Source organism: Lolium perenne, chromosome 3, assembly GCF_019359855.2.
Source record: "Lolium perenne isolate Kyuss_39 chromosome 3, Kyuss_2.0, whole genome shotgun sequence".
In the NCBI taxonomy this organism is placed as follows: domain Eukaryota; kingdom Viridiplantae; phylum Streptophyta; class Magnoliopsida; order Poales; family Poaceae; genus Lolium; species Lolium perenne.
Window position 1 is genome coordinate 27208517 of NC_067246.2, and position 17089 is coordinate 27225605.

General features: G+C 43.0%; 3 protein-coding genes across 3 annotated transcripts; 2 read left to right on the forward strand and 1 right to left on the reverse strand.

Moving 5' to 3' along the window:
- Positions 1–257: 257 nt before the first annotated feature.
- On the forward strand, positions 258–6222 carry LOC127341021 (uncharacterized). The gene is made up of 9 exons (XM_071827126.1): positions 258–414; positions 511–606; positions 698–769; positions 859–2250; positions 2341–2570; positions 3345–5234; positions 5592–5735; positions 5804–6077; positions 6176–6222. The coding sequence occupies exons 1-9, from the start codon at positions 258–260 to the stop codon at positions 6220–6222; spliced, it is 4302 nt and encodes a 1433-aa protein (XP_071683227.1).
- Positions 5994–9934, forward strand: LOC127341020 (uncharacterized). Its single transcript, XM_051366787.2, has 11 exons — positions 5994–6077; positions 6176–6278; positions 6373–6503; positions 6703–6784; positions 6870–7002; positions 7093–7250; positions 7330–7791; positions 7882–8005; positions 8091–8182; positions 9171–9275; positions 9449–9934. The coding sequence occupies exons 2-10, from the start codon at positions 6226–6228 to the stop codon at positions 9220–9222; spliced, it is 1287 nt and encodes a 428-aa protein (XP_051222747.1). The 5' UTR covers positions 5994–6077; positions 6176–6225; the 3' UTR covers positions 9223–9275; positions 9449–9934.
- A 2349-nt stretch (positions 9935–12283) lies between these two features.
- LOC127338107 (subtilisin-like protease 1) lies at positions 12284–14421 on the reverse strand. The gene has a single exon (XM_051364357.2). The coding sequence runs from the start codon at positions 14221–14223 to the stop codon at positions 12334–12336; it is 1890 nt and encodes a 629-aa protein (XP_051220317.2). The 5' UTR covers positions 14224–14421; the 3' UTR covers positions 12284–12333.
- Between the last annotated feature and the right edge of the window lie 2668 nt (positions 14422–17089).

Genomic DNA, 17089 nt, shown 5'->3' on the forward strand with positions numbered 1-17089 from the left:
TTGCTTTCAGAGTAATTCCAGTTTATAGATAGATATTTCAGATTGTTTAGCTTTGGCTGCCCTCTGGCTTGGTTGTAATTTTTCCGCTTTCTGATCTTAAACTTTGTAGATCTGCATCTTGGAAATTAGTAAATTCTATTTCTTTTTACTAGGCTACCTTCCTGTTTTAGAGGTTAGTAAAACTTTTGCTTGCTGCATAGATTTGGTTACAGGGTTGCTTGCGAGCTTGCTTGTGCCTATGCGCTCCTGCCGCATGCATGGCTGGCCCTCGTGCTGTCCGTGCAAGACCACCGCGGGTGTCTGCTACCACTGATGTTCGAACCGGCGTGCGTAGGCGCCATAGAACCTTGGTGCCGCAGCCGCTGCGGCCGGTGCTTGTTGGGTTTGTCTCTGCAGGCCTTCCAAAAAGGAAATGTACGCTCTTTTTGGTTTTCTTTTGGCAGTCCTAGGTTTCTTTTGTTGCAGGGCCTTGATTGCTGTGTGTGCATGGTTTTGTTGGTTTTCCTATAGGGGACGGTTTCTTCCCGGTTGTTAGTCCAGAGGTTGCTACTAGAAACCGGAAAAGGCGCAAGATTATACATGATAGGCTACGTGGTCGTATACCAGGTGATTGTTTACTTTTCACCGTTTTGCTCAAGTTCGGCTTGGTCTCTGGTTGTTTCTTGTGTTAGATTTTATATGCCCTTGTTTGGTACAGATGCTCCCTTTACTTCTCCCCTAGAACCTTCGTGGGTTGGCTTTACGTTGGAAGAGGCTGATATCTTAAAAGGTAAAAGAAGTCTTCAGTAGTTTGTGTTGCCCCTCTTACTTGTTATTGTGTTTTCGTGTGCTTGTCTCTAAACACAGTCAAATGTGTAGCTAGCTACAGAGATAGGTCTTTTTATGGAGGACCAGACTATCTGTGTGGTCGATGTAAGGCGAGCTTCTGGTACCAGGAAAGGGTGAAGTCCGCATCTGCAATCACCGAGAGGCGTGTTGTCTATAACAACTGCTGCAAGGGTGGGAAAGTCTTTATTCCACCTGCCAGGAAGCCGCCTGAGTTCCTTCAGGCTCTTCTTGATTTCGATGGCCCTGCGCGTAGCAAAGCATTTATTGAAAAAATACGGCAATACAACTGTTTGTTTGCTTTTACCTCCATGGGAGCAACCATTGATCGTTCCGTAAGCAGTGGTGGGGGTCCAAATGTTTTTAAAATATGTGGTAACATCTGTCATCGGATTGGATCGCTTTTGCCTGAGGAAGGTAAAACTCCTAAATATGCTGAGCTATACATATATCATGGAGGGGATGAGGCCGATAACAGAATCCAGGCATTAAATAAGGATGATAAACTTGATGGCGGTTTAGATAAGGGCATTGTTAAGGGTCTTGAGGCCATGCTTGATACTCATAATTCGCTTGTAAAAAAATTCCGCATGGCTAAGCAGGTCCTAGCAGAAAATAAGTTTGCTAATGTTTCTGTTCGTATTGTTGCTCCTGGAGAGCTAGATGGGCCCCAGTTTAGTCTTCCTTCTACGGATGGCCTTGCATGCTTAGTGTTTGGTGAGATAACGCCGGAGGCTCCTAAGCGTGATATCATTATCCGTGGTAGAGGTTCTGGTTTGCAGCGAATTTCTTCTTTGCATCCTGCTTATATGTCTTTGCAGTATCCTCTGTTGTTTCCATATGGCGAGCGTGGGTTTCAGTTGGGTGTTAAGTACATTGGAGCAGATAATTCGGACCCTAAAAAAAGGCAGAAAATGACAATGCAGGACTTTTATTGCTTTTGTTCACACTATAAAGAAGGACAATATAACCCCTACCTATCATGTGGCATGCTGTCTGATCAGGCTGTCGTAGATTCCCGTGCTTGTATAGATGAGGCTAGATTGCATTTTATTCAGTTAAGCAATGATGACTTAAGAGCCGAGAGTTTGCAAGGTCTTGTAGACGCAGTTGGGGAGGGGCGTATGGACGGGAGCTCTGTTGGCAAAAAAAATATCCTGCCCTCTTCTTACACCGGCGGACGACGCTACATGGTAGAAAATTTTCAGGATGCGGTTGCTATCTCTCGTGTTCATGGTTGTCCTGATATTTTCACCACTTTCACGTGCAATCCTAAATGGCCTGAAATCGCCGAGGCTCTCTCTGTTGAACCTGGGCAAAAGCCACACAATCGAGCTGATATTACGGTTAGGGTCTACCACATGAAGCTTCAGGAGTACCTCGCTTCTATTAGGAGTGGAAAAGCGTTTGGCAAGACCGTCGCGGGTAATTCAGATGTCTCTTCATTTGTATACTGTCCTTATTCTGTTCTTTTGGGTGTAGGTTCATGTTGTAACTTGCTTGCTCTCTTTTCAGTTTTGCATACCGTTGAGTTCCAGAAAAGGGGGTTGCCTCATGCACACATACTTGTTTGGCAAGATAAAGAAAAGCGGGGTGAGGTAACCCCAGCTTTGATTGACTCTTTTATCTCTGCGGAGATTCCTGACCCTGTAGAGGATCCTCTTGGGTATGCTCTTGTTGCTGAGTTCATGATGCATGGCCCTTGTGGGGAAGATAATCCTAAATGCCCTTGCATGAAAGACGGGGTATGCTCAAAGAAGTTTCCTAAATCATTTCAGGATGAGACATCCATTGATGAATTTGGTTTTCCTGTTTATAGGCGTCGAGACAATGGTCGTTTTGTCATGAAAAATAAAGTCAGACTAGACAATAGGCATGTTGTTCCTTACAACATGACACTGCTAAAAATATTTCAGGCTCATTTAAATGTTGAGTGGTGTAACAAAACACATGTCATAAAGTATCTTTACAAGTATGTTACTAAGGGGCCTGACTATTCAAAGACTCTATTTGAAAGGATAAAAAAAACCGGTGATCCAGAAACTGGTGACATAGATGAGATTGAGGAGTATCGAGCATGTCGTTATATCTGTGCCTATGATTCTTTTTGGAGGTGTTATGGGTATGATATACATAGCAAGCATCCTTCTGTTGAAAGGCTTGTCGTGCATCTGCTGGGTAAACATGTTGTGCGATTTCGCGCATTGTCTAACCTGCCTGCACTTGTTAACAATAGCCTGTTACAAAAAACTATGCTCACTGAGTGGTTTGCTGCTAATGTCAAATATGCAAGTGCTCGGTCTTTAACTTACTGTGATTTTCCAACAAAATGGTCTTGGGTAGCAGAAACTAAAAGTTGGGTGCGGAGAAAACGGAGTGACAAGATTGGGAGGGTTTATTATGTGCATCCTTCTACCGGCGAGCTTTATTATCTTAGAATGTTGTTGATGCTTGTGAAGGGCGCGAAGTGCTATGCTGATGTTAGGACTTATAATGGTACTGTGTATGAATCGTTCAAGGATGCATGTGCTGCCAGGGGGCTGCTAGGTGATGATAGTGAGTGGTACTGTGCTTTTGACGAGGCCTTGAAATGGGGTATGGGGAACCAGTTGCGACAGTTGTTTGTTACTATGGTCATTTACTGTGGTGTTCTTGACGAAAATGTTTTCTTTGAAAAGTATTGGACATATTTGGCTGAAGACATCCAACATAGGATACGTTGTTCTCTTCATGATGCTTCATATACTGTCCCTATCGCTGAACTAAGAAACATGCTTCTGGACGAATTGGCTGTTGTCTTTGCTAAGAACGGCTGTAGTATTTTAGATCATGCCTTGCCTCTGAAAACTGTCTATGATAATGATTCGAATGTAAATAACATGATCAGTGATGAATTTTCTCAAGACTGTGAAACGCTCATTAAAACTGCTGAGGCTATGCAGCAGCAGCTTAATGAGGATCAGAAAGTTGCATTTAAATCTATTGTAGATAAGGTGCGGGATGGTAAACCTGGGTTGTTTTTTGTGTCAGGGCAGGGTGGCACTGGAAAGACTTTTCTTTGGAATGCATTGGTTGCCTACCTCAGGGGGTACAAGATAATTGTTTTAACTGTTGCATCTTCGGGTGTTGCATCTCTTCTGTTGCCTGGTGGTAGAACAGCTCATTCTAGATTTAAGATTCCTATTGACCTAGACAACAATGGGGTTTGTGACATTCGGAGAGGTACTATGCTTTCCTCTTTGATTGAGGCCGCGTCCCTTATTATCTGGGATGAGGCTTTAATGACTCATAGAAAATGCTTTGAGGCACTTGACCGGAGCTTGCGTGATGTTCTGTCTGCCAATGATCCATTGCTGGCTGATGAACCGTTTGGCGGGAAGGTGGTGGTTTTGGGTGGTGATCTTAGACAGATCTTACCGGTGGTTGAGGGTGGCACACGTTCGCAAGTTGTTGATGCTGCTATTACTAATTCTCTTCTATGGGGTCATATTACGGTTCTTCACCTTACTATTAATCAGCGTCTGGCTGTTCAGACCACAGATGCTAATGTGCAGGCCGAAGCAGCCGCCTTTGCTGATTGGGTTCTGAGCATTGGTGATGGTACGGTCCCTGCCGTGGCAAGGCAGGGCGAATCTGAACCAAGCTGGATTACGATCCCTAATGAACATTTAGTGCATACTGATGGTGATAAGATAGCTGCTATTGTTGAGTCTGTGTACGTAGATTTCTCTACAAGGTACTCTGATCCTAACTATTTAAAAGAAAGAGCTATCCTAACTCCAACTAATGAGATAGCCGAAGATGTCAACAAGCATGTCCTTTCTATGGTGCCTGGTGAGGAGAGAGAGTACTTAAGCTGTGACTCAACAGGAAATGCCGCCGATGGAATCCGTAACATAGATATCTTTTATCCTGTTGAGGTTCTGAATACTATCAAGGTCAATAACTCCCCGTATCATAAACTCGTTCTTAAAAGAGGTGTTCCCATTATGCTTCTTAGAAATATAAGCCAGGCAACAGGTTTATGTAATGGTACACGTCTTATTGTAACTAGGCTTGCTGAGAAAGTCATTGAGGCCATTGTAATGACTGGCTCTAATGTTGGAGATGTTGTCTACATACCAAGGATATCCCTCACAACTAAAGATCCCAGATGGCCGTTTACTTTACATCGACGCCAGTTTCCTATTAGAATTTGCTATGCAATGACAATTAATAAGAGCCAGGGCCAAACTCTTGCAGCCGTTGGCCTGTATCTAAAAACTCCTGTATTCACCCACGGGCAGTTTTATGTGGCTGTGTCTCGTGTGACCTCGAGAAAGGCTCTGCGGATATTGATTGAGAATGAGGATGGCACGTCTGGTTCTGAAACCAGAAACATCGTGTTCTCTGAAATTTTCCAGTCGCTCGTAGGCAAGTGATCTTGCTTGGTATTAGGTAGTTATAATATATATGCTCTGGTTCTGCACGGGCTTTTGATCTCCTGGTTTAAATTTTAGTCTGTTTGAAGTATGCTTTTGCATGTGTGATATATACAGCCTGTTTCACTTCCTTGTTTAGGCTATTTATGGGTACATGTTTTTTCTATAGTAATTTGTGCACACTATTTCGCAAATGGATGTTCATTGGGTTTCCCAGAAGGTGATGCTTGTATGATTGTGCCTATTTTGTTCTATGTTTGGTTTATCTTTGTCTGAGCTTACTTGGTATGCTTTGTGTATCCCTAACTATTTGCTATCCTAACTATCTTTGTCGTGTTGTTTCAGATGGCGTTCAACCGGCTTTCTGAGATACATAGTGATAGCAACCAGTGGACAATCCGTGTTCTTGTTTCTCGCATGTGGCATTATCGTGGAGGGACTGATGAAGGTGCTATTCAGCACACTGATCTGGTTCTGCTTGACATAGAGGTGGGTGTTATAGTTTTGCAGCTCCTTCGTTTTTTGTGCTCATTATAAATCTGTTGATGCTTCTTCAGGGAAACCATATGTACGGTCAGCTCCCTCCAGCCACGTCAGAACGGCTAAAGGATGTGCTGGAGGAAGGAAAGGTCTTTGTTATAAGGAAATTCATGTGTGCTCAGTCAAAGACGGCCTTCAGGCCCGTCGAGAGCCCATTTATGGTTCAGTTCACAAGGTATACCACGGTTGAAGAGGTGCCGGGCTTGGCAGATACCTACCCATTCTGCACATACACCCTAACTGCATTTTCGGATATCCCAGATCCAATTGGCCGTCCTGCGCGCTTCATTGGTTAGTTTTGCTTCGTTCGCTATGTATTTATTGTGCATTGGATTGCTTCTGTTTGACTTGTATACCTATCTTACGATTTATGAACTGTGTTGCTGCAGATGTCATTGGAAAGATCGACATGGTTTCTGACATAGTCCCTATTTAGTCGATGTACCAAAAAACTGCTTCTAACACCAGGACTATTATATTGAAGGACATCATGTAGGTTCTGGCAGCTGCTACCTCTTTTAAATCTTCTATGTGCCTTTTCTTGAAGATGCATATGCCTAATTATTTCCTTACATGTGATTATCAGGGGCAAGGAGCTTAGTCTTGTTCTCTGGGGTGATCGTGCGCTCGAGTTTGATGCGGAAGCAGTTCGTGCCATGGGTGAGAAAGAGCCTGTCATTGCTATCTTTGTGGGAACACTATCAAAGACTTCTCATGGTGAGCAGTTCATTGTTTCTTTGGAGTTCATCTGTTTCTACTACCTTATGCTTTCTGCTGCACATGTATTTCTGAGCCTTCTTACCATTACATTGTCAGTCGTTTTGTTTCTTTCCTTGTATATATACACACATAATCGTTTGCTTTGCGCATTCACAGTCATTGGTTGATCATTTGCTGACCCAAAAGTCTGTTCCAGGTGTCAAAAGCTTAAGCGGTGGTTCTGCCTGTCGCTGGTACATTGATGAGGATATACCTGATATCAATATGTTTCGTGAAAGGTCTGTTCTGCTGAAATAGCCTTCAAATTTTACTGCCCTTCTCTCTATTTACTTTGTACTTACCTATGCTTTTCCCTGGAAATAGGCTTGGGCCGCAGTTTGTTCCTTTGGCTGCCTATGTTCCTACAGGGCCAGGTGCCATCATACCTCGTGTGTTCGAGGCTCCTATTGAGAAGACCACAGAAGCGCTAAACGATGCTGATCCTTTCGTTGATATGGTGAGTCAACTATATCTCAAATGGATCTCTTTAGGACGGTGTATTTGCTTCTCCCATATGTTTCTAATTGATGTTAAACTATGTCTGCAGGACAAAAAATTCATCTGCACTGTCACTGTTGATAGGCTTGGTCCTGACCAGCGTTGGTGGCTTGCTTCGTGTTCCGTCTGCCGTAAATCTGCTAGGCATGACGGATATCAGTTCCAGTGCTCTGGCAAAGACTGCGCTTCTGTTGATGCTGGCTTAGCGTAAATTTCACGCTGTTTGGCTATTCATTTTGATTTGCTTTTACTGCCAGTTGGTTATGGTTCGATCCATGCATTTCAGGTACTGTATATCTTTCTTTGCGGCTGATGCCACAGGTGAAACTGAGTTTGTGATGTTTGAGAAGGTTGCGGCAGGAGCGGTTGGCAAGCAGCTACTACCCTTGATGCGGCAGAGATACCCAGGCCATACCACAGTTGGTCAGCTAGCACAGGTTGCTAAGCGCGATACAACTATTCCGTCGGAGATTGAACGTCTTGTTGGACAGAAGTACAGGCTTCTGGTTTCCATATCCAAAAAGTGGAACTCAGGCAATAGTGAGAACTTACGTTTCCAGGTCTGCAGGATTGAAGAGACCTATAAGCCTCAGTTACCGCCACTTTCTCTCTTAGAATCTCATGGGGCTCAGTCATCCTCCAGCAGTTCAGGCCCTAGGCTCCCACCTCTAGGCGCAAATTTTAGTCAGATCGCTCGTGGTGCAAATGCAACACCCCCTCCGCGTGGGCCAGTGACTCCGGCTAAAGGGTAATGTTCCTTGCCCTTCGTTAGATGCATGCGCGAGCTGCCTTATTTTGTTTACCTATGCCATGCTGACCTTCTCATTTCTGACAGCAGGGCGTCCACTCCTAAGCGTGGCGCTAGGCGCTCTTTGTTTCCAAGCCCTTCTAAAGATAGGTCGCAGCTTGATAAGGATAGTGCCCTTGCTGCCGATGGTGTCCTTGCACCTGGCGAAGAGACGGTGATTAGCCTCTCCTCTTTTGCATTTCATTGTTGGCCAGTCCACTGCTTGTTGTCTACTCCTACTAACTAATTTCCCCTGCTAGGCAACTGAGTCCCTGGTGCAGACTGCTTCTGATGATGCCATCGCTGTTGGTGGAGACAAAGATGAACAAACAGTGGTTCCTAAGCCTAAAAGGTAACCTACACTAGACTATTACTTCCACCTGTACACATTATTGCTTGCTCACAGGATTTTGCGAACCTAATCCTTGGTATTTAAAGGACTGAACTCGGTGTGGCCACCGTATTTGTTAGTCGTATGCTCTAAACCAGCATTATATTATGTTGTACATTCGAATACTGCTTTGCAAGCATCGTGTTAAAGTGCTATGCTAGAATCTATTTTACATAGCAACAAGCTGCCATCCTAAAAAAACATACAGTGAAGCATCTTTGATCTTTCTAAAAGAATTCATGCAACCCTTACCTAATTTAATACCACATGTGTGAAGTGTGTAAAGATTAACATAGCAGGCAAACAATACGCTACTCTTAGAGGGGGGTATTGACACCTTAGCCATGATGACACAATTTTTCCTGCCTTAAGAGTAATGCTAGTTCCCTGCCCTAGGAGCTTTTACTAATTTTTAGGGGCATCATTCTTTTTTGATTTTGAGCATCTCTTTGGTGAGTTGCTTTCTAAGTCATGCCAGTTTATGAATAGATGTTTCAGATTATTTAGCTTTGCGTGCCCTCTAACTTTTCACTTGATTTTTGTTGTAATTGTTTAGGCCTCTTCCTTTCTTTTTTTGAAATAGCAAAAAACTTTTCCTTCGTTCTTCTATTTCTTTGGTGAGTTGTCACCTTACTGGTATTCGTCTGTTGCTTCTTGTCCGCCTGTTCTGGTTTCGTACTTTTACAGAATTGAGACAAGGCTTTCCTTCCCTTGTGAGTAATGACAGTCCCTCCCTTAGGAGCTTTTACCTAATTTTAGGGGCATCTTTCTTTTTAATTTTGAGCATCTTTTTGGTGAGTTGCTGCCTTAGTGGTATGAAAAACATTTTTGTTACGGGCTATACTCTGATCTGATCTGCTCTGCCCAAGATTGCTCTTTTTGGGTTTAGATGCTATTGTGGATATGGAGTTGATTAATTATAAATGCCATTCTTTCTTTTTCGTCTTAGGAACACCAACTCCACCAAGTCAGGTGGGTTAGCCAAGAAACCGAAGCTGTAGCCAGTGGTCTGCTGTGCTTGCGGGCATCGCCTGTATATAAGCCTGTATATAAGGTATGGCTTGGTCATTTATTTTACATGCTTTGTTCCATCCCCATCTTGCTATGTTGTGGTTGTTATATTACTGTCTTCTTCTTTATTCCTTTAGGGTTCCTTTTGGTTGCTTTTATTGTAGATCAATATATGATAACGGAATTTCTCTTGGTATATTGATGTCTTATTACCAGGTCCTCGTTTGTATGGCTCTCGCTTCGTGCTTTGGTTCCTGATGTAAGCTATGCTCGCATGAACCGCACGAAAAACCTATCAATGTCTTAGTGTTGCTCACGGCCAAGGCAGCTTCACTGCCGAGCTGTTGATCTGGAATCATCACCTTGCCACGCAGCGTTGTTCCCTTTGGGTTCTATGGTTGCGGCCAAGCTAATGTGATGCTTTTGCTACACCGCCTCCATGCTGCTGCTGGGTGTGCCTCGTTTGCTGCAGCGTGTTCCTTGTGTGGTGACTATGTAACTGGCTATGTAGTTTCTGTTGCGTGTAAGAGGATGCTACACTAAAGCACACTTTGTAGGTACACCCTCTGCTAGCAGGGGAGGAGCCCTACAGTCCCATGTGCCCATCTCGTGGGCTAAGCTTAGACTAAACTTATGTGCTTCTATGTATCGTACAGACTGTTGACTGAAACTCTGTTCCATATGGTGCTATGTGTGTTGTCAGTTATTGTTCAAGACCAATCTGTGTTGTTTCGTGTTGTATCCAACCTATCTGTGTGTTTAGTTCTTGTTGTAAGCTCAGATAGCATGGAGATTTATTAGAATTGTATCGCGGATAGCATACTTTACTTTCTACATAATCAAGCATCAGCTCAGAGCAGCTTTTGGAGATGTGTTTCTATGGCCACACCCAACACAAGTACATGCGTCATGATGTGTTATGTGTGTGGTGACTGTAAATTCTAATGCGTATAAGCGGAGGCTGCTCTAAAGCATGCTTGTAGGTACAGCCTCTGCTAGCAGAGGAGGGGTCCTACGTGCCCAGCTCAAGGGCTCGGCTACACTAAATTTTAGATATGCTCTTGATCCCTTGTAATGGAACACGTAGTATTGACCAACTATGTAATTATAATATGCATGTTCTATCTCTGCTTTGCTTCCAGTGTAATTGCCTATGAATTGTACAAGCTGCACAAGTAGTTGTTTACATTTCTTTTGCTCTGCTTATCTTCCTGGTTATGTAGCAAACAAGTATTTTTCCTCGGGCCAACCACATAGCTATGTAGGATTTCTGCCTTGGTCCAGTTGATCAGAAGCATTGAAGAAGAGTACATGCTTATGTTTTTATCTGTAATCATATGTTCCATGCGCATCCACTATAAATCTTCCAGTCTTTTTCCTGATGATTTAGTACCGTTGGTATCTAATTGAGGCACTTAGAAAAAAATACAAACATGGTGTATCTTACAATCCTAATGTACATGAGTTTGTTATAAATTTATCGCTCTGAGTCAGATTATTTTGCAGGCTAGGTAGGCGAGCTCCCGTGTTTCTTTTGCTTTGCATCGGAATAAGATGCATCATATCTGCTTCCCTGGTAACAAGATCAGATCGCTTTTGCTGCGGATGACACTGCCGTACTTGGGGCATCAAGGATATTAAACCCAAGATGGTCATCTGACCGATCAATGGAGTAATGTTAGTTGTAAGACCAAATCACTAAGACTTGAAGATATTTTTGTACAGAGCATCTTGGTTCCCTGTCACCCGTGTTATGTAATATTGTGCTATGGACTATCCTGTTTACCTATGTGGAAATCCATGCTATCGCTCTTGACCTATGTACAATGCATCAACTAGCCAAGACTATATTTTATTTTAGTTTGGTTTTTCAGCAGCATGTATGATTCATATCGGTTACTTTAGCTCACCGGCGGGCGAAGGTCGCGTCGGTTGACTCGGAGTTAGGGAAAAGTCACGAAGAACATATCCCCCAGTTCCATATCCTTAGTTCTACAATACATGAATGATTACAGTTGTCAAAACTAAAGTTTAAGTCAGTATTATTACAACAAATGAATTGAATAGTATCTCCATTCCACCTCGGAAAATATGTAGAATAGTACAAAAGAAAGGCATTTCCCACCCATGTAGATGAGATATCCCACTCAGTTTATAATGTTTCCGACCAATTATTGAACATTCGTTTCTTGCCATTTGTTCTTCAACATTTGCTTTTGCCATTTGTTCTTCAACATTACTGTTCTGATTTGCCTGTGCGCCGGGGCGCACCGGGTCATCTAGTTCTTTGAAAGGACTCGAGATGAAACTGGTTGAATTGATGCGCTGGAACACTAATTCGGACACTGATATACTAGTTTACTATTCAAAAGTTCCGAAAACTGACAGAAAGGCGAGTAATGAGTTTCAGTGCAAACTTCTGAAATGTCTGATTTTTTTTGGCCCAAGTAAATCAGTGAGGTGCCTACCGGAACTACAGAAATTCAGCCAATCTCGATGGGACTATGTGATTTCCTAAATTAACCATGTTTTGTTTGCTATATTTTTGGTTTGTATGATCAGTTCCCCTCATATATTGGCCTATGTGGTACTGGCATGTCACCTCCAGCCTCCGCAGCGACGGCGCTGCAATGTTGAGGAGATCAATTAGCTGCAGTTCTGAAAAGAGGTGTAAATTGGTCCTAATTTCCTGCTCTTTGTAATAGGCATCAAATAGGCGAATATACTTTTTCTCATTATCAGTGCGACAGCGCGCGGCAGGTGGCAGTGCAAAGTGGAGACTGAGCAGTAAGTGCTGTGTGTGCGTGGTGCCGGAGTCACGAGAAATTCTCGAAGCGCCTGTGTGCAAGACCATTTTTAGAGATACACATAAGCAATACCATACAAATCAAGTATACAGGAAAACCCGCTAGATTCAAAGAGTGTAGCCACATGAGAGAACAAAACTCAAAATACACCATAAAGGACACAAAACATTGCAACATTAGATTATACTGGTTGACACCAATTTTATTCCGATGCCATTGTTTACATGAACCTTGTTTACTAGACACGAATGTGCGGGCAGACGGGAAAAGCCATCGATCTCAATGCATGAATATCTAAAATGGTGCCGATGCGGAATAACTATCTTTCACTCTGATGGATGCGACGATGGGGCTTCGCACGACATGCATCTCTGACACCCATCTCAAGCTTCCTTCCACAGATTCTTCTTTACCCACCACGTGACTGCTCACTGTCAAGCTAAATGTTTTCTTCTCTCCAACCTTGGAGAATGTCAGCTTCTCCGGAAAGACATGCACCACCATTGACTTGGATGCATCCACCTTCACCGTATAGGTCGACTTTGATGGTCCGACATTCGTCACCGTTCGATTAACGGTGAATGGCATCGACGTCACAGGCACCGTAATCATCGGGTAGTTGAGCTGCGTGTTCTTGATCTTTGGTAGCGTTGCGCAATTCAGGCTTGAGTTGTGCTTCTGCATGATGGTTGCCAGACCATGGTCGCCAAGGAGCCAACAAATATAACCTGCATAGTCACTAATGCTAAGGTCGTACACTAGACCAGGGTCAGCTGCTCTGGTGGGGTTCACATGTCCAGCTCCTGTGTCATATGCACTCGCTTTCATGTATCGATGGTCCAAGATAGGTCCACCTCTCCTATCGACGATGTCTGATGTTGTCAAGATGGCAGACTTGATGGCGGCCGGTGACCAGGTAGGATGTATGCTCTTGATAAGCGCGGCGACACCACTAACGTGTGGAGTTGCCATGGATGTGCCGGATATGATGTTATAAGGTTCCCATGTAGATCCCATCTCTCGCCGCCATGCGGCTAGGATATTGAGCCCTGGTGCCAATATATCTGGCTTGAGCACACCGGCGTCGATCGTGCTTGGACCTCGGGAAGAGAACGACGCTACGACGGGGGCCGGGTGGATACCAACCAATGTGTTGTTGTACGTGATAGCAGCCACCGAGTTGGTCCCTGGCGACGACACATAAGATGTGAGGATGGCACCATCGACCTCGGTTACCTGCACCACTCTAGAGTTGTAATCCAGAAGATCTATGGTGTAGCCATTGACCTTGTTGTTGAATAACACCACACCAGCCGCGCCAGCAATCATTAAGTGGGGGATCTTATAGTACTGATTCTTCTCCGACATGCTTTCACAAACAAGGATCTTACCGACGATGGCATTGTCCTCGTCATATTCGCAGTACCGAAATTTCTCGGAGAAGATGAGAGGATATGACTTTGAGCTTGGCTTAGCTTCCTGGGTAAGCGCTTGTCCATAGATATGCTTGCCATTGCCAAGACACACTTCGGCCTGAAAGCTCCGATCCACCGAGCCGGCAGCGACTGTGAGCAACCATGGAGCATCATTGCTGAGAAAGCCTGACGTGGGACCTTCATTGCCAGCCGCACACACCACGGTGATGCCCTTGGATATGGCACTAAACGCGCCGATGGCGATGGGGTCCTGATCAAAGCGCACACCCTTGCCGAAGCCAAGGGATAGTGAGAGGACATCCACCCCATCCTTGATGGCCGCATCCAGTCCAGCCAGTATGGCAGAATCATCACATCCATCATTTTTGCATACCTTGTACATGGCGATGTGGGCTCCAGGAGCTATTCCAGCAGCGGTGCCTGTGCCGATGCCATGATATGATGCGCCAGGGACGAAGTTCCCGGCGACTATGGATGAGGTGTGCGTCCCATGCCCCGATGTGTCATCAGGATCCTCGTTCCCAACAAGTGACTTGGCACCAATAAGTTTGTTGTTGCAGCCGGCCATCTTGCACGACCCCTTCCACCGTGATGGGGGTGGTGGGACGCCATGGTCATCGAAGGAAGGGTGTGCTGCATAGATGCCGGTGTCCAGCAACCCGACGATAACTCCCTTCCCATATTTGGCGTTGGTCCAGAACCCAGTGCCATTCCTCAGACCTAGGAACTCGGGTGTGTGCGTGGTCATGAGTTGCAGTGTTCGCTCTGGGAACGCTCGCACGAACCCTGGCTTCTTGGCCACCGCATCGAGCTCAGCCCCTGTGAGCCTCGCGGCAAAGCCGCTAAATACTTGGGTGTAGGAGTGGAGAAGACGTAGCTTGCCAGTTTCACCGCCACACGAGCCTAGCAAGAAAGACTCATGCCACCGGCGGTGATCCTCCTCCCTGGCACTCGAGCGCGGTGGATCGACAAGCACGATGTAAGTGCGATATGCAGAGGTTTCTGCGGTATTCTGTTGTGCCCGTTCGATAGCTGGGTTGATGTAGCACAATCCGGGTGTAAAAAAGAGGGTGACGAATAACAGAAGTGTCGGTATGAAATTGGAAAACGCAGCCATTGCTGCAGAGCAAACACACAAATATGATGAAGATGATGGTGATGCTTGGAACAGAGTCTGGGTGCCCTTTATACACCACGAATGATCCATGCAGTATATCGTAATTTTGGCACCATTATTTACTTGATAAATGCACCGGATGCAAAAATGATTTTAATATGTGCCATATCTGAATGATCTCGTACGATTAGGTGGGAGGCCAGCAACCTTTGTAGTAGTACCTACAAGACCGGTGATCAATGCAGTTTATCGCAAATTTGCCACAATTAGTTACTATACTGTACTTGATTAATGTAGCACGCGTAGCAACATATAAATAGCTTTAGTTTGTGCCAAATCTAAATGATCAGGATTACGTGGGAGCATCGCAATCTTTGGTAATTAATAGTATCTCTGGCACGAAATACTTATCACAGATTCAATGAATCTAGACATATTTTAGTCTATATTTAAATGCGGTGAAATATTTAGAGAAAATACAAGATCTTCTTTATATTCTGCATAAATGATATACTAAGATTTCTTCGTGTGAACATATATTTGCCATCGCTAAAACTATAGTTAATATTCAAATTAACAGCTGGTGGCTTGTACCTCATAAATGACAATATTGAAGAGTCATACTACCTTCATTCTAAAGAGTAAGGTTTATATTATTTTTGAAAAGTTAAACTATATATACTACCTCTGTTCCAAATCGTAAGAATTATATATTTTAAAGTCAAACCAATTAAAGTTTGACCAAACTTTTAAAAATATATATCAATAAATATGATATTTTGTAGATACCATATGGAAATCTATTTCATTACCTATCTAATGATAGTATTTTGCATCTTAATGTTTGTTTTATAAAAATTTGATCAAACTTAAGATAGTTTGACTTTTTAAAAATAGTATAAGCCTTCAGCTTTGGAATGGAGGTACTGTAAAGTTTGATTAAGTTTTTACAAAAAAATAACTAGTAAATTATAAAATTAATATTATTAGATACATTATCGAATATGTTTTCATATGATATCTGTACAACATCATATTTATTGATAGATTATCTAAGATTTGGTCAAACTTTACGTGGTTTGACTTTTGAAAAAAATGTCATAGTTATTGATACGTGGAACACATCTATAACTCTGTAATCTACCTAGAGCTTCAGATCAAGGACGGTCCACAAATTTTGGTGGTTCTACGACGATATGACACTAAGGGCACCTTGTTCAGAGTGGCGGAAGCTTCCATAGAGCTTTAGTTTGTGCCAAATCTAAATGATCAGGATTACGTGGGCGCATTGCAATCTTTGGTAATTAATAGTACCTCTGGCACTAAATATTTATCATAGATTCACCGAATCTAGACATATTTTAGACTATATTTAAATGCAATGACAAGATCTTCTTTATATTCTACATAAATGATATACTAAGATCTCTTCGTGTGAACATATATTTGCCATCACTAAAACTATAGTTAAGATTCAAATTAACAGTTGGTGGCTTGTGGCTCATAAATGACAATATTGAAGAGTCATACTACCTCCATTCCAGAGTGTAAGGTTTATATTATTTTTGAAAAGTTAAACTATATATACTACCTCTGTTCCAAACCGTAAAGCTTATATTTTTTTTAAAGTCAAACCAATTAAAATTTGATCAAACTCTTAGAAAAATCTATCAACAAATATGAGATTTTGTAGATACCATATGGAACTATATTTCATTATCTATCTAATTATATTGATTTTGTATTTTGTATCTTAATGATTTTTCTGTAAAAACTTGATCAAACTTGACAGAATTTGACTTTTTGAAAATAATATAAGCCTTAAGCTTTTGAATGGAGGTAGTATAAAGTTTGATTATGTTTTTACAACAAAATATCTAGTAAAATATAAAATCAATATCATTAAACACATCGTGAAATATATTTTCATATGATATATGTACAACCTCATATTTAATTAAATATTATCTAAAATTAGATCAAACTTTACGTGGTTTAACTTTTGAAGAAAATAAGTCATACTTATAGATACGTGGAACACACCTATAACTCTGTAAGCTACCTAGAGCTTCAGAGCAGGGACGATCAACAAATTTTGGTGGTCCTACAGCGACATGACACTACGGGCCCCTTGTTCACAGTGGCGGAAGCTTCCATACAACTAAGCCCCCCCCCCCCCCCCCCCCCCGACCTACAAGATGATGTTGAATCCCACGAAGTGAGTCTTCGGGGTGCTAGCCATAAAATTCTTTTGCTTCGTAGTTTCGCACCGTAGTATTGAAGTCAACCAAGCAAAGATCAAGGACATCTTCAATATCTCAAGACCAACTTGCGTATAGGACATGCAGTAGCTCACGGTTGTTAGCCGCCTTGGTGAGAAGACAATGCCTCTTGAATAAAGCACACAATATTTTTATGGATGGAGAAGCTGATTCCACCTTGCCAGAGTTGAAAGGAATTCTCTATCCTGCCCCATCCTCGCAGCACCTGAGGCCTG

What these genes read in the sequence shown, in the direction of transcription:
- LOC127338107 (XM_051364357.2), bottom strand. Translation starts at nt 14,223, where the DNA reads ATGACCACGCACACACCCGAGTTCCTAGGTCTGAGGAATGGCACTGGG.
- LOC127341020 (XM_051366787.2), top strand. Translation starts at nt 6,226, where the DNA reads ATGTACCAAAAAACTGCTTCTAACACCAGGACTATTATATTGAAGGAC. An exon ending in CTGATCCTTTCGTTGATATG is followed by an intron (nt 7,003 to 7,092) that starts GTGAGTCAACTA and finishes CTATGTCTGCAG; the next exon opens with GACAAAAAATTCATCTGCAC. An exon ending in CCAGTGACTCCGGCTAAAGG is followed by an intron (nt 7,792 to 7,881) that starts GTAATGTTCCTT and finishes TTCTGACAGCAG; the next exon opens with GGCGTCCACTCCTAAGCGTG.
- LOC127341021 (XM_071827126.1), top strand. Translation starts at nt 258, where the DNA reads ATGGCTGGCCCTCGTGCTGTCCGTGCAAGACCACCGCGGGTGTCTGCT. An exon ending in GTTTGGCAAGACCGTCGCGG is followed by an intron (nt 2,251 to 2,340) that starts GTAATTCAGATG and finishes CTCTCTTTTCAG; the next exon opens with TTTTGCATACCGTTGAGTTC. An exon ending in GCCCTTGCATGAAAGACGGG is followed by an intron (nt 2,571 to 3,344) that starts GTATGCTCAAAG and finishes GAATCGTTCAAG; the next exon opens with GATGCATGTGCTGCCAGGGG.